This window comes from Rhinopithecus roxellana, chromosome 4, assembly GCF_007565055.1.
Source record: "Rhinopithecus roxellana isolate Shanxi Qingling chromosome 4, ASM756505v1, whole genome shotgun sequence".
Taxonomy (NCBI): Eukaryota; Metazoa; Chordata; class Mammalia; order Primates; family Cercopithecidae; genus Rhinopithecus; species Rhinopithecus roxellana.
In genome coordinates, this window is record NC_044552.1 from 26,622,352 (window position 1) to 26,643,172 (window position 20,821).

Genomic DNA, 20,821 nt, shown 5'->3' on the forward strand with positions numbered 1-20,821 from the left:
GAGTGCACTGGCATGATCTTGGCTCCCTGCAACCTCCACCTTCCAAGTTCAAGTGATTCTTATCCCTCAGCCTCCTAAGTAGCTGGGATTACAGATCCATACCACCACACCTGGCTAATTTTTCTTTTGTATTTTTAGTAGAGACAAGGTTTTGCTATGTTGGCTAGGCTGGTCTCAAACTCCTCACCTCAAGTGATCCCCCCTACCTTGGCCTTCCAAAGTGCTGAGATTACAGGCATGAGCCACTGCATCTGGCCCAGTCTGGACCTTTTAAGTGGAGAACTTAAAAATTTCATTTACATTAAAAGTAATTATTGATACATGAGGTTTTGTTTCTATCATATTGTTAATTGTTTCTTCATTATTTTGTATATTCTTTGTTATTTTTTTCTCTTATTGTTTTTCATCATACTTTTTCAGTAGTAACACCATTTGCGTGGTTTCTCATTCTCATTTTTGTGTTTGCTGAAGAGTGAGTTCTATATTTTCATGTGTTCTTCATGATGGTAAATGTCATCTATTCATTTCCAAGTTTAGAAGTCTCTTGTGCATTTCTTGTAGGGTCAGTCTAATAAATAATGAATTTCCTCAACTTTTTCTTCTCAGGGAAAGACTTTATTTCTCACTCATTTATGAAGGATCATTTTCTGGGCATAGTACCTTACTGGCAGTTTTATCCTGTCAGCACTTTGAATGTAACATACCATTTTTCTTTCATCCTGTAAGATTTCTACTGGGAAATCCACTGTTAGTCTGATAGGGGTAATTTTATAAATGACTGAATGTTTTTCTCTTGCTGTTTTTGGAATTCTCTCTTTGTCTTTGACTTTAGAGAGTTTGAATATAATGTGTTGGAAAGAAGACTTTTTTGCATAATATCTGGTTTGGTATTTTTTGGGTATATCTGGATGTCTAAATCTCTTGCTAGACGTGAGAAATGTTCACCTATTATTTTGTTAAATAGGTTTCCTAACCGTTTTGTTCTTTGTTTGCCCTCTAGGACACTGATATTTCAAATATTTGATCACTATATGGTGTTCCATATGTCATGAAGGCTTTGCTCTTTTTAAAAAATATCTATTATTTATTTCTTTTGTAAAGACAGGGTCTCTCTCTGTCACCCAGGCTGGAGTGCAGTGGTGCAATTTCAGCTCACTGCATCCTCTGCCTCCTGGGCTCAAGAGATCCTCCCACCTCAGCCTTCTGAGTAACTGGAACGACAGGTGCACACCACGGTGCCTGGCCAGTTTTTGTATTTTTTGTAGAGATGAGGTCTCATTTTGTTGTCCAGGCTGGTCTCAAAGTCCAGGCTGAAGTGGTTCACCTGCCTCAACCTCCCAAAGTGCTGGGATTACAGGTGTGAGTCACTGCACCCTGGCCTGCTTTGCTCATCGTTAAAAGTCTTTTTTTCATTATTTTTGTCTGACTGGGTTATTTAAAAAGAAATTTCTTCAAGTTCTGAGGTTCTTCCTCTTCTTGGTCTAGTTGATTGTTAAGGCTTTCAAATGCATTTTGTATTTAATTCAAGGACTTCTTCAGTTCTAGGATTTCTCTTTGGTTCTTTTTCATGTTATCTATCTCTTAGGTAAATTTCTCATTTAAATCTTCAATTGCTTTTCTGATTTATTTATTTTGTTTCTTGGAGTTCTCTTGTGTCTCACTGAGCTTTGTTATGTCACAATTTTGAATTCTTTCTGGGATTTTGTGAATTCTTTTTAATTGTACTCTGCTTCTGGAGAATTATTGTGTTTCGTTGAAGGTGTCATATTTCCTTGCTTTTTCATGCTTCCCGCGTCCTTACGTTTATATTTGTACGTCTCGTGTAATAGTCACTTTTTCCAATTTTTTTAGTTTGTTTTCACTGAGGGGAAAAGCTATTCTCCCACGTTAGCCTCCTGAGTAGTTGGGATCACAGGCACATACCACCACACCTGACTTATTATTATTATTATGATAGAAATGGGATCTCACCATATTACACAGGCTGATCTCAAACTTCTGAACTCAAGTGATTCTCCCACCTCAGCCTACTAAAGTGCTGGGATTACAGGTAGGAGCCACCATGCTGGACCAGATCAGTTCTTTGAGGAAACCTGGAGAATCAAATCTGAATTAAGTCAGAGTTTGTCTCAAGGAAAGGAAACAGCTGGCAACTTGAAATGGAAGGACTTGATGACAGGTTAGAACCTGTGAAGTAGAAGTAACTCAGAAGTGCTCCTCAGGGAATAAATAGCTCTTTCTCTTAACAGTTTCCAGCTCAGTAGAATTTAAGAAGGCTTCTAAGAGGCCAACCAGTCTTTTTGATCCAACATTAAATTGTAAAAACGGATATAGAAGCCAAATTTCACAGTAGATCTAACAAAGTAGCTAATGGGTACTATGCTTCTGGGAACCTGAACAGGCTTCTGAGAGCTGTAACTAGAAGAAAAGTAAAGACTCCAGACTCCAGCACCAAGCAGACTTGCCTTGGCAATTTACAACCTGAAGCTCTAAGGAAAAACTACTTTAGCACACACCAAAAGTATTCCCATGTGCTGACAGGTATGGAGACTTGTACTTATATACTGTTTTATTCTTTTCTAACTCATTTCCATGCACTATTTCTATTTTTTTCTCCTTAGTTTTACCTTGCATGAGTTTGCTCACTTTTTATGCATACCTGTTTAGACTTGTACTTATATACTGTATTATTCTTTTCTAACTCGTTTCCATGCACTATTTCTATTTTTTCTCCTTAGTTTTACCTTGCAAGAGTTTGCTCATTTTTTATTCATACTTGTTTGTCAATCCTAAAATACTAAAATGATCCAGGCAGGGCAGCTCTAATTGGTGGCTGCACGGGTGCTACTTCCTGTGAGGCAGCAATTCTAACCCTAGTTGGCATACACTTCAGATTTTCTCAACAGCAGAGGCCATGACCTTCCCAAGAACCCACTTCAACCCTCAGTTCTCTCACTTCTATGTCCACGTGACACCTCTGATACATTTTCCTACTATGATACAGAACTATTCTCTTGATAGCATGCCACTTCTCTTTACAGAATTCAAGGATACAACGTCTCTGTTTAACACCTCTCCCTTCTCTGCAACTCACTCAGGACAATCTCAGTACCTCTATTACCTGGCACAAGTGAGGATGCCTCACACTCAAATTAAGCAGAAGTAATAATTCTTGTCATCACAACTTTCTCCAAACCTGCTCCATCAGCATTTTACTCTCACTTTTAGAGCTTAGCTTCAACCGTCAAACAGACAGTTGAGTGTTCAATAGCCCCTTTCTGGGACAGATTTTTTTAGTTGACTGTGTATTCTAACCCTGAGCGATGGAGCCCCTGGCTAAGAGAGAGAGGGGAAAGCAGAGAATGAAGTGCTGCAATGCTACCTTTTTGGAGAGGAAATGGAGACAAATAGTTTTTATGGGTGTAACACACAGCCTCCCACAGTAAGAGCAATTGAGCTTAAATACTTAAAAAAAAAAAAAAAAAAAAAAAGCATTTTCTATGTGAGCTGAAAAAAGAAAGAGAGAGCAAAAGTGAGGACGGACTGGAGTAATCTTGCTTGAAGTTCTCTCACCCTAAGGAAGAACCTTCTGTTCCTCTGTCATACATGAGTGCTTAGGGCTTACATAAGCCCCATCTGCACGTTGCTAGGAGCAGATCCTGCTACTCAAGAAAATAAAAAAGGAATCAATTGTGTACCTTACATATTTAGAGATACGTGAGTACACTTTTTTCATAAATAAAGCAACACACCCTTGCCTGACTTCCTAGGACCTCCATAATTGAGGTATAGTTATCTGGAGTCAGAGATTCTTAAACCAATCCTGGTTCTGCTTTTTTCACTTCACTAGATCAAACTTGACCAGATTCTTTAATGGCTCCAAAATCACAACCCTTTGAACTATTGTACTTCTGTTTTCCATTTTCCTTTATACTACTGTACAGGTGGTACAGATTTTTCTTAAAAATCTATGTCTGACAAACAAAGAGCCAAATCAGGAATGAACTTCCATTCACAACTGCTTCAAAGAAAATAAAATACCTAGGAATTCATCTTACAAGGGATGTAAAGGACCTCTTCAAGGAGAACTACAAACCACTGCTCAGTGAAATAAAAGAGGATACAAACAAATGGAAGAACATACCATGCTCATGGATAGGAAGAATCAATATCGTGAAAATGGCCATACTGCCCAAGGTCATTTATAGATTCAATGCCATCCCTATCAAGCTACCAATGACTTTCTTCACAGAATTGGAAAACACTGCTTTAAAGTTCATATGGAACCAAAAAAGAGCCCGCATTGCCAAGACAATCCTAAGTCAAAAGAACAAAGCTGGAGGCATCACGCTACCTGACTTCAAACTATACTACAAGGCTACAGCAATCAAAACAGCATGGTACTGGTACCAAAACAGAGATATAGACCAATGGAACAGAACAGAGTCCTCAGAAATAATACCACACATCTACAGCCATCTGATCTTTGACAAACCTGACAAAAGCAAGAAATGGGGAAAGGATTCCCTATTTAATAAATGGTGCTGGGAAAATTGGTTAGCCATAAGTAGAAAGCTGAAACTGGATCCTTTCCTTACTCCTTGAATTAATTCAAGATGGATTAGAGACTTAAATGTTAGACCTAATACCATAAAAACCCTAGAAGAAAACCTAGGTAATACCATTCAGGACATAGGCATGGGCAAGGACTTCATGTCTAAAACACCAAAAGCAATGGCAACAAAAGCCAAAATTGACAAATGGGATCTAATTAAACTAAAGAGCTTCTGCACAGCAAAAGAAACTACCATCAGAGTGAACAGGCAACCTAAAGAATGGGAAAAAATTTTTGCAATATACTCATCTGACAAAGAGCTAATATCCAGAACCTACAAAGAACTCGAACAAATTTCCAAGAAAAAAACAAACAACCCCATCAAAAAGTGGGCAAAGCATATGAACAGACATTTCTCAAAAGAAGACATGCGTACAGCCATCAGACACATAAAAAAATGCTCATCATCACTGGCCATCAGAGAAATGCAAATCAAAACCACAATGAGATACCATCTCACACCAGTTAGAATGGCAATCATTAAAAAGTCAGGAAACAACAGGTGCTGGAGAGGATGTAGAGAAATAGGAACACTTTTACACTGTTGGTGGGATTGTAAATTACTTCAACCCTTGTAGAAAACAGTATGGCGATTCCTCAAGGATCTAGAACTAGAAATACCATATGACCCAGCCACCGCATTACTGGGTATATAACCAAAGGATTATAAATCATGCTGCTCACTTTGGGAGGCCGAGACGGGCGGATCACGAGGTCAGGAGATCAAGACCATCCTGGCTAACCCGGTGAAACCCCGTCTCTACTAAAAATACAAAAAACTAGCCGGGCGAGGTGGCGGGCGCCTGTAGTCCCAGCTACTCGGGAGGCTGAGCCAGGAGAATGGCGTGAACCCGGGAGGCGGAGCTTGCAGTGAGCTGAGATCCGGCCACTGCACTCCAGTCCGGGCGACAGAGCAAGACTCCGTCTCAAAAAATAAAAAATAAAAAAATAAAAAAATAAATCATGCTGCTATAAAGACACATGCACACGTATGTTTATTGTGGTACTATTCACAATAGCAAAGACTTGGAATCAACCCAAACGTCCATCAGTAACAGACTGGATTAAGAAAATGTGGCACAGCCGGGCGCGGTGGCTCAAGCCTGTAATCCCAGCACTTTAGGAGGCCGAGACGGGCGGATCAAGAGGTCAGGAGATCGAGACCATCCTGGCTAACATGGTGAAGCCCCATCTCTACTAAAAAAAAATACAAAAAACTAGCTGGGTGAGGTGGCAGGCGCCTGTAGTTCCAGCTACTTGGAAGGCTGAGGCAGGAGAATGGCATAAACCCAGGAGGCGGAGCTTGCAGTGAGCTGAGATCTGGCCACTGCACCCCAGCCTGGGCGACAGAGCCAGACTCCATCTCAAAAAAAAAAAAAAGAAAAGAAAATGTGGCACATATACACCATGGAATACTATGCAGCCATAAAAAGGGATGAGTTTGTGTCCTTTTTGTCCTTGCAATCTATTGCAAGAACAGAAAACCAAACACCACATGTTCTCACTCATAGGTGGGAATTGAACAATGAGATCACTTGGACTCGGGAAGGGGGACATCACACACCGGGGCCTATTATGGGGAGGGGGGTGGGGGGAGGGATGGCACTGGGAGTTATACCTGATGTAAATGACGAGTTGATGGGTGCTGACAAGTTGATGGGTGCAGCACACCAACATGGCACAAGTATACATATGTAACAAACCTGCACGTTGTGCACATGTACCCTAGAACATAAAGTATTAAAAAAAAAAAAAAAAAAAAAACTATGTCTGAGTGTGCAGAGCTTCAGCTAAAGTCCAAGCAGAAAATGGGAGATCTATCACCATCCTTATTACAGAAATATTACTGATATTAATGCAGCCTAATGTTATGTTAAGTCCTTTGACAGGTATATCAAACTATTGGATCTTATTAAATTGGTGCCAAAACAGATAGTTATAAGTGAGATGGAGAGACAGGACATTCTCTTCCCATATCCCTCTCTTCCTTACCCTATTTACCCCAAAATGCTGAGGCAAGAAATAATGCATACTCCTTTGTGCACTGCTCCTCCATTTCCCATTCTTAAATGGAGACATACTTAAGGCATAATCTTCAGCCATTTGCTCATCTCTCTACATTCATTCTCCTGCAGATCTCAGTCACCCTCATGGCATCAATCATTATGTCACAGAAAACCCATTAGTGTACAGTCTCTGGCTTCATGTTAGTATATGTCCTGGGTGCATCCATCTGGATGTTCCATCATTACCTCAAACTCGGTCCTTAATTTCTCTGTTAAAAACATCTCTTCCCTGCAAACCATGCTTTGTGTTCAGCATGCTCATCTGTCATCCAGCTTAAGAAGGATATCTTCTGGCCATTATTTGATTTTTGTACGAAAACAAAAGCTTTGTTATAGAAATCAGCATACTATTTTTTTTTCAATCTGGAGAGAAGATATTCGGGTGACTGAAAGTATGGTCGGGTGTCAGATATAGATGTGCAAATGCTTTCTTGCTGTCCTGTCGGTCTCAGTACATTCACTTTATAGCTGCTGGCAATATCGAAGATTCCTTTTTTGTTTGTGTAAACTCTAATTTCTACCAAGGTGTCATGGATTTTTAAAATTAGTATTTCATTACAAATGTCTCAGCATTGGTTAATTTTTGCCAGGACCATTATTAATTAAGCAAATAAATTCAACAGCCATTTGGGAAAAAAAAGAAGGCCATCTTCTTTTTTCAGTAATGTATTATATAATCATAGTCAATAGTTTCATTTATATAGAATGCATAGAAACTGTTCACACAATATCCAGCATTTTGTATTTTTCCAGTAGGGAACATTTCTTCACTGAATTCCACTTTCACATTAGATAATTTAATAGTTTTATGGAGGAAGTAAAATGCCCCCCCCCCAAATTGAAAAATTCAGTTGCTGGCTTTCATGAATACACCTTATCAGATGAAGTAATTCCCTTTTATTCCTAGTTTTCTAGGACTCTTTATCATGAATGAGCAAATGCTTTTTTTCTGCATCCATTTATATAAGTATAAAATTTTTCTTTTGTATTCTGTTAAGATGTGGAATCACATTGATTTTTTTTGCATGTTAAATATACCTTCCATTCCTGGCATAAACTCCTATGATCATGTTATATCATCCTGTTTAATATATTGTCAAATTCAGTTTTATAATATTTTGTTAAACATTTTTGTGGCTATGTTTGTGATGTATGCATGTCTTTAGTTTCCTTTTCTTTTAATGTCATTGTTTGGTGTTAGTATACTGGACTTGTAAATTATTGGGATGTGTTTTCTTCTGCTGTTTTATTGAAAGAGTTTGTATTGAGTCGGTATGGTTTCTTCCTGAAATGTATAATAGAATTAATCAGTGAAGCCATTTGACCTGGAAACCATTTGACCTTCTCTGTGAGAAGGGTTTTCATTGATTCAGATTCCTCTTGATTTAGTTTTGGTAATTTGAATCATTCAAGAAATGTTTCTATTTCATGTTGCTAAAATAAAAAGTTTAGACAAATTGAATTTAACGGAATTTATTTAGCAAAGAACAATTCATGAATTAGACAGCCCTCAGGACCCAGAAAGACTCAGAGCAACATGGATCCAGCAACATGAGAAGGCAGTGTTTATAGATAAAAACAGGAAGTGATACTCAAAAACAGCCAATTGGTTACAGCTCAGTGTTTGCCTTATATGGGCATGGTGTGATGAGGCATTTGCTTTATGGGGGACATAGTATGATCACTTGGCAGCCTGTGATTGGCTGAGACTCAGCTATTTATTACAACACTCTTAAGTTAGACTGTAGTTTGTTTGCATAATGCCATTATGTTAGGTGAGTTTGCTATGTAGGAACCCAAGATATGGAGAAAGATTTACACCACATTTAATTTAATTTAACAATATAAATTGTCAAACTTATTGTCATTTTTGTTTATTGGCATTTTCATAGTATTTTGTCATAATACTTTCAATGTCTGTATGATTTGTTGTGATGTACCCACTTCCATTCCTGATATTGGGGATTTGAGTCTTATCTCTTTTTCTTGATCCATCTAGCTAGAGATTCATTAATGTATTGAGCCTTTTTGAAAACCAGCAACTGACTTTATTTTCTTTACTGCTTGTCCATTATTTATTTCTGCTCTTATTAATCTTGGGATTAATTTGATCTTTTTTCCTAGCTTCTAAAGATGGGAGCAGCCGGGCGCGGTGGCTCAAGCCTGTAATCCCAGCACTTTGGGAGGCTGAGACGGGCGGATCACGAGGTCAGGACATCGAGACCATCCTGGCTAACACGGTGAAACCCCGTCTCTACTAAAAATACAAAAAAAAATCTAGCCGGGCGAGGTGGCGGGCGACTGTAGTCCCAGCTACTCGGGAGGCTGAGGCAGGAGAATGGTGTAAAACCGGGAGGCGGAGCTTGCAGTGAGCTGAGATCCGGCCACTGCACTCCAGTCCGGGCGACAGAGCGAGACTCTGCCTCAAAAAAAAAAAAAAAAAAAAAAAAAAAAAAAAAAAAAAAAAAAAAGATGGGAGCATAGATAATTGATTTTAGAGTTTTCCTCCTTTCCAATTATGTAAAGTTATAAATTATTCTCTAATTACTGTATCATACTAATTTTGATATAGTGTGCTTTCATATTCATTCAGTTCAAAATATTTTCTAATTTTCCTTCTGACTCTTTTAAAATCCAGGTGATATTCAGTAGTATACTTTTAAATTTCTAGGTATTTGGGACTTTCAAGGTATTTTTCTGTTATTGGTTTCTAATTTAATACTATTGTGGTCCAAGAATGTATTCTGTATGATTTCAACAGAGACATGTATTTATTTATTTACATATTTGTTTATATGTGTTTATGACCCAATGTATAGTCTGTCATGTGGAATATTCTTGAACATTTAAAAATAATGTGTATTCTGCCATTATTGTGTGAAATATTCTATAGATCTTGATTAGATCACACTGGTTTATTGATAATGTTATTTAAATCTTCTGTGTCCTCATCGAGTTTTTCCTAAATATTTTATTGTTTACTGAGTGCTAGAATACTAAAATATAATTGTGAATCTGTCTATTTCTGCTTTTATTTCTATCATTTTTGGTTTAGTGTGATTTAAGACATATTTTCTAAGAACGTACACATTTAGGGTTGTTATGTTGGTAATAAAATGATCCTTTTATCATTATGAACTATCCTTCTTTCTCCTTGGTAATATTTCTTATTGTGAGTTCTATATTTCTGATATTAATACAGCCACCAACATTTCCATGGTTGGCATTATTTTCCTTCTCCCATTCTTCGTTTGTTTGTTTGTTTGTTTTTCTTGTAAGTTCCGGGATACATGTACAGAATGTGCAGGTTTGTTACATAGGTATACATATGCCATGCTGCACCTATCAACCCGTCATCTAGGTTTTAAGCCCTGCATACATTCGATATGTGTCCTAATGCTCTCCCTTCCCTCGCCCCCGAACCCCCAACAGGCTCCGGTGTTGATGTTCCCCTCCCTGTGTCCATGTGTTCTCATTGTTCAACTCTCACTTGTGAATGAGAACGTGCAGTGTTTGGTTTTCTGTTCCTGTGTTAGTTTGCTGTGAATGATGGCTTCCAGCTTTATCCATGTCCCTGCAAAGGATGTGAACTCATTCTTTTTTATGGCTGCAAAGTATTCCATGGTGTATATGTATTCTCTCATTCTTTTACTTTTTACCTGTTTTTGCCTTCATATTTAAAGAGGGCATTATGTATACAGCATAAAGTTGGCCTATACATTTTTTGTGCATTCTGACAATCTTTGCCTTTTACAATGTTTAGACCATATGCATTTAATTCAATTATTAGTATGGTTGTTTTTTTTTTATCAAACAACAATTTTTAATGGTAGAATCTAATCCTTCCTCTTTAAGTTCTAACAGGAACAATGTAGTTGATGGCAATTTTCTTTTTTTTTTTTTTTTTATTATACTTTAAGTTCTAGGGTACATGTGAACAACGTGCAGGTTTTATACTAGTATGGTTGTTTTAAACTCTACCATCTTACAGTTTGTTTTCTTTGTCTTATCAGATTTTCCCGTTTTTATTTTGAATTAATTATGCTTAGTATTCTATTTTATCTTCTCCATTGGCCTCTTAGCTATACCTCTTTTTTTTTTCCAGTAATTGTCAGGAGTTTAAAATATTCATCTTAATACATTCTACCTTCAAATAATAACATACCACTTCACATGTAAAAGAAACTTACAACATTATACTTCCATTTCTCCCATCTATTATTTGTGCCATTGTCATCATGTTTTACTTCTGGGTATGTTATAAAGCCCCAAATAATTTTTACTTTAAACAATTACCTTTTTTTAACTTAAAAAATCTAGAAAACATGTTTTTATATTTATCTGCATTTTTACCATCTCATGCTCTTTTCATCTTAATATCCAATGAACACTCATAAAGAAACAAAATCCTTGCTCAATTAAGATATTTTTCTTCATAATCACAACTGTTCTCAAATCTTTGAAAGCTCTGGTAATGATGATTTAAGTTCTCCTACATGGGATGACTATGGCTGGTAAAAATTGCAATGAATGAGGGAATTTTTAAATTTTATTTATTCGCTCTTAGTTTATCATGTAGAAAATATCCTCCATGAGATATTGCTATAATTACAATCCAGCCTTGGGAAGGAAGCTCAGGGGCTGTGAATGGAATCAAATCTGCCTGAAATCTTGATCCAGACAGACCAAATCTCTTCCCTCAGAGATTTCAAACACTGCAGTCTTCAAACTACATCCAAGCAAAACTTCATCCAAGTAAAATTTCCCCCAAATATCCTTTCTCTACCCCACCCTATCCTGCAGTTAGGGAAGAACCCAGGGCTGAATCACTATCCTCAGACCTTGCCATTCAGGTGGGATCAGAACCTTTAGTAACTACATCTGCAACAGAGCTTGAAACCACAATTTCAAGAAGTAGTGTTCACATGTGACCTGATCCTAGACTTCCAGTAAGAATGACTCAGAGTCTCCCAGCTCTGAAATACGGAAGTGTTTATTGGTCTTAGGGTATTCTCGGGAAGGTGACAGTGAAGGATGCTTCAAAGGAGAAAAAGGATAAAAGGCTCAGTGAAGGGATAGTGTCCATATCAGTGCTACCAAAGTGTCAACATTTATTCATTACCTTCCATTTGTTGGAAACTTTACTAAGGAATGACTATTTTAAGGCAACAGATAAGGAGAGAGCTTGAAGGGTCAGCAATTCAGTCAGCCACTGGGGTAGTGAACACATGAAGTCAGAAGAAAAGCTGAGATGGAGTTTGTAGGGCAGCTGGAGTTCAGATCTCTCCTAAGTCCTCTTCTGTTCAGATATTTTGTCACCTGCAGCAACACACACAGTTACTGTCATTCCTGGGTTCACTACTGAAGCCCAGACCCATCTTCCCCACTCCCTTTATACCTGATCTTCCCATTTCTCTGCCCTGTTCAGGTCCCGGGGAGAAGGTGGTCATTCCTGCACATGCCCTGGTCCTCCAGGTGAACAGCGCATAGGAGCCAAGGAGTTCCCTAAAGTCATCAAATTTCACCCTCAACCCTCAGCTGACTTTGAGGCCATCCCACATGCTTCATGTCTCCAGAGTATCCTGACAAGGGTAAGGGCCACATTACTGAGGGCAGAGAAGAAGCTTAACTCTGGGATGAGACTTGGAAGGGACAAACATCCAACCATATCAGTGAAGGCAATGAAGGAGGGATACTTGCTCACTTTGTGTAAACTGCTCTTTGAGAGGATTTCAAAACCAAGATAAATTCTCTAAAATGATCTCTGTTGAACATCTGACAGCAGCACTTCCTCCTTCCTGGAATTCTTTAATTCCTTGGCTTATGTGACAACATATTCTAATTATTCTGCCTCTCTGATTCTTCTCCATTTTTGTTAAATACTCCTCTTTTGATATTTTGTTACTCATGTATCTTTGCATTAATTTTGCTTTTTCAAGATATTTCATTAAAATATGATTCACTTTTACTGAGTTCTTTTGGTATCCCTCAAATTTTGCACCTAAGTCAAGTGCATCCCTTACATCACCCTAGTCCCAGCCCTCCTTTCCATACTTTCTCTTAACATCTGACACTCTCCATTCACTTTATTCTGTTATAAGTCATTATAGATATAATTAAAAATTGAGTGAACAAAGAAAAATAAGGAAGAATTTCTCCTACTGGATACTAACACACACTAGAATGTCGTAGTAATCAAAATACTAGGACACTGGTACAAGAAGAGACAAACAGAACAGTGGAACAAGGTGGAACCCAGACAGAGGCCCGTCTGTAATGGGAGCTTTCAGTACAGCAAAGGACATGCCATAAACTTATGGAAAAAAGGTGAACTATTTAGTAGTTGTGGGAACACTGGCCCTTTATGTAGAGAAAAATAAAACATGCTCCCCATCAAACACAAAGATAAATCCTAGATGAATTAAAGTAATAAATGTGAAATTTAAAACTACAGGAGATATTTTAAGACTATCTTTGATATCTCAGTACAGGGAAGACTTCTTTTTAAAAAGACACGCAGGCAGGGCACAATGGTTCACACCTGTAATCCCAGCACTCTGGGAGGCCGAGGCGGGTAGATCACAAAGTCAGGAGATGGAGACCATCCTGGCCAACATGGTAAAACCCCACCTATACTAAAAATACAAAAATTAGCTGGACATGGAGGCACATGTCTGTAATCCCAGCTACTTGGGAGGCTGAGGAAGGGGAATCTCTTGAACCAGGGAGTCAGAGGTTGCAGTGAGCTGAGTTTATGCCACTGCCCTCCAGCCTGGTGACAGAGTAAGATTCCATCAAAAAAAAAAAAAAGGAAAGAAAGAAAGAAAGAAAAGAAAAGACAAATAAACAAACAAAAACCAGTTGATGGCCTTCATTACAAAATATTAAGGATTTCTCTTCAATAAAGGAAACCAAGGAGAAAGTTGCCAGAAGTCAGATTAGGGGAAAACATTGGCAGTGCCTACAACTGACAAGGGACTACTAGCAGAACTACATAAGGATCTCCTGCAAATCAATAAGAAAAATATAGAAGCCCACAGTATGGGCAAATAATTTGAACAGGCAATTTATAGAAAATGAACCCCCAAGTGGCTAATCAGTCCCAATTATAGCCCAAATTATAAGCAATTAAAGAAGGGCAAAATAGAACAGCGTATTTCCTTATGCACATGAAATTGGCAAAAGTTAGAAAACTGGATAATGTCTGGTGTTGATGTACATTTGGGAGTTGCAGGATATTTCAGGTACTGACAATGGAAGTACAGATGAGTACAGCCATTCTGATGAACAGATGAGCAGTACTTAGTCAAATTAAGGAGCTGCATCTCCATTAACCCAGCAACCCCTTTCTAGGATACATGCATTCCAGGAATGCAGATCAGGTCCACATGCATATGCAGGTCCATGTGAGATACAATCACCGCTTGCAATAATGGAGATCCAGGGATAATCCAGGAGCAATATAGTACGTGGATTGATATGATTTGGATATTTGTCCCTTCCAAGTCTCATGTTGAAAATTGATCCCCAGTGTTGCAGCCGGGGCCTGGTGAGAGGTATTTGAATCATGAGAGAGACTCCCTCATGAATAGCTTGGTTCCCTCTCTAGGGTAATGAGTGAGTTCTCACTCTATTAGTACACATGAAACCTGGTTGTTAAAAAGAGCCTGGCACTTCTTTCTCTCTCTCTTTCTCCCTCTCTGAACATGTGATGCACCGGCTTCCCTTGCCTTCCACCATGAGTAAAAGTTTCCTGAATCCCGCAACAGAAGCAGATGCTGGTGCCATGTTTCTCATACAGCCTGCAGATCTGTGAGCCAATTAAAGCTCTTTTCTTCATAAATTAGGTAACTTCAGGTATTCCTTTACAGCAATGCAAAATGGACTAATGCATGGACTTATAGAGCAAAACATTATGGAAGATTTGGAAGAAACAAACTGGATGTACAAAATTAGATCTATAACTTAATGTCATTTTGGCTAATTAAAATACATGTACACTGGACACTACTACATATTATACAGGATCTATGCAAATGAAAGGAAAGAGCAAATTCATTAAAATGTTTGCCTATGAAGTCGGGGTAAGAGGTTAGATATGGGAGTAACGACTGGGGATAAAAGGGACCAAATAAATCGAGAGAGATTGAGAGCTCGGAGGCACCAATGATGATAGTATAATGAACTGAGAAGTCCTTAACCTTTTGTACCTGATGTCCAGCATGAATAACAATAACAATAATGAATTAGATGTGGTCATCTGCAGGGAAGTTCACTGTCTAATACTAAGAGAACTCCCAAAACACATACAAATATAAAACACAGTGAGCGTTATGAAAAATAGAAAACTATAAGATCTCCAGAGGGGCATTTTTTGTGTGAGCATTGCCATGGAATGAGTCCAAGTAAAGAGAGTAAATAGTACGGGTACCCACCACACTGTGTGGTAATTATGTATAGAAATATAGATCTGGCTCCATTACTAGACAATGGACTCTTGGAGAATTTGAACTTGGTCTTTTCCTTCACAAAATAGGGTGTATAGGACAGTGGATAAACAGTCTCGGATCCAGACTTTCTGGGTTGGAAGCTAGCCCTACTACTTCACAGCTGTGGGAACTTGATCAAGGTGCTTAAGATCTCTGTGTATGTAAAAAGATGTAAGTATCTCTCATGTGAAATGGTGAAAATAATAGTACCTACCTCAAAGACTATTTGTGAGAATAAAGTGAGTTAATAAACGTAAATGCTCAGAATAGCGCCTGAGCATATTAACTACTGTTAGTTATCAATGTTGTTGTTATATGGCTGAATGCTTTTAACCCATTAGAAGATCAATGAACAACTGTCGGATTGAATTTTTCCTCCCTTCCTTACATTCTACAAATCCTAGAGCCTCCTCTTTACATTCCCACCTTTACAGTACTTCACAGGGGCCCCTGGGCCCGGGGGTCACGGCCAGATCGCAGAGACTTTATGATGAGGACGGTGCCCACGATGATGCCCACTAGGCCCAGCATCAGGCCCAGGGCACAGAGCACAGTCTCCGTTGTCTCAGGGATCTGGATTGGCTCTTGGGCCTCTGGGGGAAGAATGAAGAGACAGGGTCAGGAGGTGCAGTGAGGGTGGTTCTGGTGTGGGATGGGTGTGGGAATTGAAGGTTATGGACAGTTAATTGGACATTAGGATGAGGAGAGGACTGAGACCTGGCCAGTGGGGAAAGCTGGTGCAGAGGACACCAGGTCCTTGGAATAGAGGATGCCAGAAGATTAGGGAGAGAAAAGGAGCTGCATACCCCAGTGCTTGAGGAGCGGCTGGTCCAAGCCCCAATGCTCCACCTTGCAGTCATAGAAGTCCTCAGCCGAGGGCACAAAGGTCAGGTAATGGAACTTGTGGAAGCTATAATCTGTTCTGGGCAGGAAGAGGCTCTCAGCGACACCCTCAGTGACCGGCTCCCCGTTGCACAGCCACGTGACGTTGAGCACCGGAGGGAAGAATTTGTCAATGTGGCAGATGAGGATGTTGGGCTGTCCCAGCTCCACAGGCTCCTTGGGAAACACGGTCACCTCAGGGGGATCTGGGAGGAGAGAGCACCAGGTTAGGCCCCTCTTCTGGGATGAATCACAAAGGCTCCACCTCTTGTGGGGGAGGAGGGTGGTCTTCTACCTCAGCCTTAGATTTTATGGCAGCTCTGAATCACAGAGAGGGGTATCACAATACTGATCAGCCTCACTCTGCTCACCTTTCTCTCTCCTGAGAAGAGAGGATGCAAGTCCTTGCTGTAGTGGGATCAGCCCATGGCCACTAGGGGAAGAGGATTATACAGCAGGAGGCACTTAGGCTTCCTAGTCTAAGGGTGGCAGAGAGGCCCTCTCATCCCTTCCAGTTGGGCTACAGAGGAAGAGGCAAAGATAGGCAATACCATTGGCGGCCTGAGTGTGGTTGGAACGCTGGATCGTGATATTCAAGTTGTTGTTCGATATAGCAATGTTAGCCAGCCCGCCCTGAGCCTCAAAGGAAAAGGCTTGGCCAAACTCCTCCAGATGCCAAACTGTCTCCTTCTTGTCCAGATCCACATAGAACTGCTCATCTTCATCAAACTCAAACAGAAACTCCCCTGTTGGTCTATGCGTCTGTACAAACGTGACATAAGTTGATACATGGTCCGCTGCATAAAGAAAGTAGAGAAAAACATGACAAAATGTCAATTTGAATATGCAAGTGGTGAAAGCTAGAGAATGAATAAAGACTTATGAATATAAAATGTATTTGCTTTTTTATAAGGTAAGAGGTCAAAGGCAGGACATACAGGGAAGAGAGACCAACACCATTAAGGAAATAATACAGAGCAGATGAGCAGTTATAAAAAGAAAGGAGCGAAGAACAAAATGAAGTTTATCATTGATAAGTCAAGCTGCTGCTTCCTGGTCTTTGAAAGTCTGGGCATCCTGACCCTACATAACAACAATAGTAACAATGACAGCGAACATTTGTTGAGCACTTACTTGCGCCAGGCATCCTTCTAAATACTTTACATATTTCACTTGTTGAATTATCACAATAACCCTATGAAGCAAATACATAGCATACTATTTTACAGGTAAGGAAATGCAGAGAAGTTATATATTAATAACTTGCCAAGGTCATACAGCTACTGGTGGAACTAGTAGATTTTTTCTACCCTTAAGGTCTTAATTCTTCTAAGACACAGATGTAAAATTGTTTTTCGAGTCATGGGGTGGGAAAGTGGACATTTTATTTTTCTTATTGCAGAAAGAGAGAAAAAATAGAAAATTGGGAGGACAAAGAAAATATCCTTCAAATTTTAGTGTTCTTGACAGTTTTAAAGTTTCTGTCTTGGTTTATGAACATGAAACTAGAATATACAGCTTGGTTGATAATATTTTTCACTTGGGGCATATAAATTCAAAAGTACAGTACAGTTATTTTGGCATTTGTTCCAAACTTTTTGTTTCCTTTTAAGAAATATTTTAACATTTATTTTATGTTCAGGGAGGGGTACATGTGCAGGTTTGTTGTACAGGTAAAGTCATGACTCGGGGGTTTAGTGTGCGGATTATTTCATTACCCAGGTACTAAGCATTCTAAACTTTTCTCACATTTATATTTTGATTTTTGTTTTAGAGGCCAACTAGAAATTATTGCTGAGTTGGAAATACCTGTAGGATTTAATTTATTTTGTTTCTTAATCTATATTAGTTTGCAAGAAGTAGCAAAGATAAGAGGATAAATGCAATTATCATCATGAAAGAAAACAATGAATGTATATGTGAAAGTCTGGGTTTAGAATGATAAATGCATGAGAGCGAGAAGGTACTACAGGGCTCATTGGCTCTCACCTCCCAACTCACGGATTTCCCTGTGAGTTTGCAGCCCTGACATGTGGGGACCCAGTCTGTGCTTGGCCACTTACAGTGACAGGGAGAATGACTCTGAGACTCAGAGGAAAAGGCTCAGCCAAACTCCTCCAGACGGTCTCCTTCTTGTCCAGATCCACACAGAATATCTCATCCTCATCAAACTCAAAAATAAACTCCCTTGTTGGTCTATGTCTCTGTACATATATGTACAATGATTCTCTGTCACTGTAATTGTAAGTGTCTGGAGGATAGGGTCTGTGTCTTATTTTGCACTGAGAATGACTCTCTGTCACTGTAAGTGGCCAAGCAGAGAGTGGTATTTCAAACTAAACAAATTAAATTAAATCCTATAGGTATTTCACAAGGAAACTTAGCTTCCTTCTCAGTTTAAAGGACTCAAAGGACTCATCAGGAAAAAGAGGGTAAACTAAAAAGACACAACGTCCTCTAGCAATTATTGGGAACTCATCTTCCTAATATGTGAATGTTCCTTATAGTTTTAAAAATGCTTTTTAAAGAACACTTTCACAAGTTCTGCAGTCTAAAAATCAACCAGATATTAAACAGATTACTTTACTTAAAAATATCATTTCCATTTAAACAAAAATGTGTATTAAAAGACTACTATATGTCAAACACTGTTAGATGCTAAATATTCTAATAAAAATGACACATAGGTCCTGTTCTGCAGACTCGTACAATTCACAGAAGGAAACACAAGAGATAAGGCAATAGCAGGTTCAGAAGGATAAGTGCAGATACGTGGGTATACACAAGATGCGATCAAACAGCACATCAGGGACGGCTTCCTGGGGAACAGATGGCTTCAATGTAGGCATTCAGATAACAGGACAAAAGCCACTTCTCACAGGGAAGACAGCCTGACCGGGAGAAGATACTGAGTTCACTGTGGGGCTGTTGCACTTAGACGATCTGGAAGTCATCTAAGGAGAAATAATACATAGACATTTGTGGATGATGGGTGGTCTCAGGAGAGGAGTTTAGGCCAGAAAACTGACAGTCTTTAGAGGCAGGTGCAGGTTAGATGAGATTTTCCAGGAAGAGTGCCAAAAGTCAGAATTGCAGAGATCTCAGGGTATGAGAGAACATGATAATTAAGAGGTGATTTGAAGGATGATAAGGAGGATCCAGGGAAACAGGAGAAAAATAAGAACAGGGTAGTTCATCACAAATAAGTGGATTACAGTGCAAATATTATCAGTAACTCAAGTCAGAGGCACTGAGAAGAACCCACTGGATTTGACCTTCTGCTGAGGTTCCTGATGGCCAAGATGAGAGGGTCCTAAGGGATGTACCGGAGGCAAGTCAGAAGCTTAGCTCCAAGTGTGAGGACACAAAGGAAGTGTCTCTAGGGTAGGATACAGACTGAAGTCACAGTTGTTTTTTATCAGTTGATTTTCACTTATGTTTTTAAGGTAAAGGACATGTTTAAATGTTAAGAGACAAGGAACCACTGGGGGCAGGGAAGCCCTGAAGAGACAGCTGAGCTAATTAGGAATTTCTAGGAAGAATCCTAAAACGTATTCAAATCTATGAAGAGATGCCCATTGTGGTGTTTATTGTAACATAACATTAGAAGTAACCCAGGTGACCATGAACAGGGCAATAGATATTTCTGGTCTCCACAGCCTCACCTCCTGTTTATTCCACACATCTTAAATAAAACTGTCTGAGGCCTGTGAGCATCTTGTATGTTATGGATTCTAACCCTCCCCATCACTAGGTTTTGGGATGACAGCATCATGCACAGGTTTGATGTCATTCTCCCTGATGTCAGTTACAGGAAGAAAGAGCATTCACCACGGCTCATCTCTGGCTGAGTCCTTGCAGCTCTCCAAAGCCTAGGCCCGCCTTGCAGTCCCGGATCTCTCAGGACCCGAATCACAAGGCTGTCAAGACCATGCAATACTGCTGTCTTGAGAGAGGAAAGCTTGTGACCACCCACAAAGACCCAGGAAGGGCCGTAGGGTCCTAGGAGAGAGGGAGGATGGGAGGATACAGGAAAACTCAGCACTTTCTCTCCTAATGCAGAGCCCATAGCTCAGAGTTCCTGTGAAGCAGCCACAAAAGACAGAGGCTGGGGATCCCAGAGAGATGGGAGGGGTGTGGGGGCCCTGCAGGGCCCTGGTAAAAGTTCACTGTGTGCAAGAATCTGGGGAAGGCAGTGTATGACCCTCAGAGCTGGGTCTGGACTTCAAACTTGGCTCATTGATCTGCTGTGTAACCTTGGAAAACGTATTCATCTTTTTGAGCTTCAGTTTTTTGAAAATAATTTCTAAATAAAGGGAATGATTTCTAAATGAAGGGAATAATATCTTCATTGAAGTTTCCTGTGAGATATAAATGGGGAAAGAAACTATGCAGGCGTGTCATAAATTCTGGCTGTTATTGCTGTTATTATGAGGGCCAGAGGGAACATAGACTATCATGAGGGCCAGACAGATCAATGAGCCCCTAAAATCTCTGATTCCTGAAGCAACAATTGATGTGAGCCTCCCCACCACTCACCCCGACACTCTTGTGTCCTCCTGAGCACTCACCCTTGATGGCCCCAGCTCCTCCGAGACTCAGCAGGAAAGCCAAGGAGAGGGTTCTCAAGATAACAGCTCTGGTCTGGAACATTCTGTCTTCAGGCTGCATGTTATAGGGTCTATAATTGATGACCGCGAGCACAGGAACAGTGATGAGGAACTGAGGCTGGGTGGAGGCAGATAAGACTCTGAAACTGTGGGCTTCTA

The 20,821-nt window shown here is 39.7% G+C and overlaps 1 protein-coding gene across 1 annotated transcript; it reads right to left on the bottom strand.

The window, feature by feature from the left end:
* Positions 1–11,655: 11,655 nt before the first annotated feature.
* Positions 11,656–20,821, bottom strand: LOC104657985 (HLA class II histocompatibility antigen, DP alpha 1 chain). Its single transcript, XM_030929457.1, has 5 exons — positions 20,624–20,821; positions 16,604–16,849; positions 15,977–16,258; positions 15,597–15,763; positions 11,656–12,000 (listed from the first exon to the last, which is right to left on the bottom strand). The coding sequence occupies exons 1-4, from the start codon at positions 20,721–20,723 to the stop codon at positions 15,609–15,611; spliced, it is 783 nt and encodes a 260-aa protein (XP_030785317.1). The 5' UTR covers positions 20,724–20,821; the 3' UTR covers positions 11,656–12,000; positions 15,597–15,608.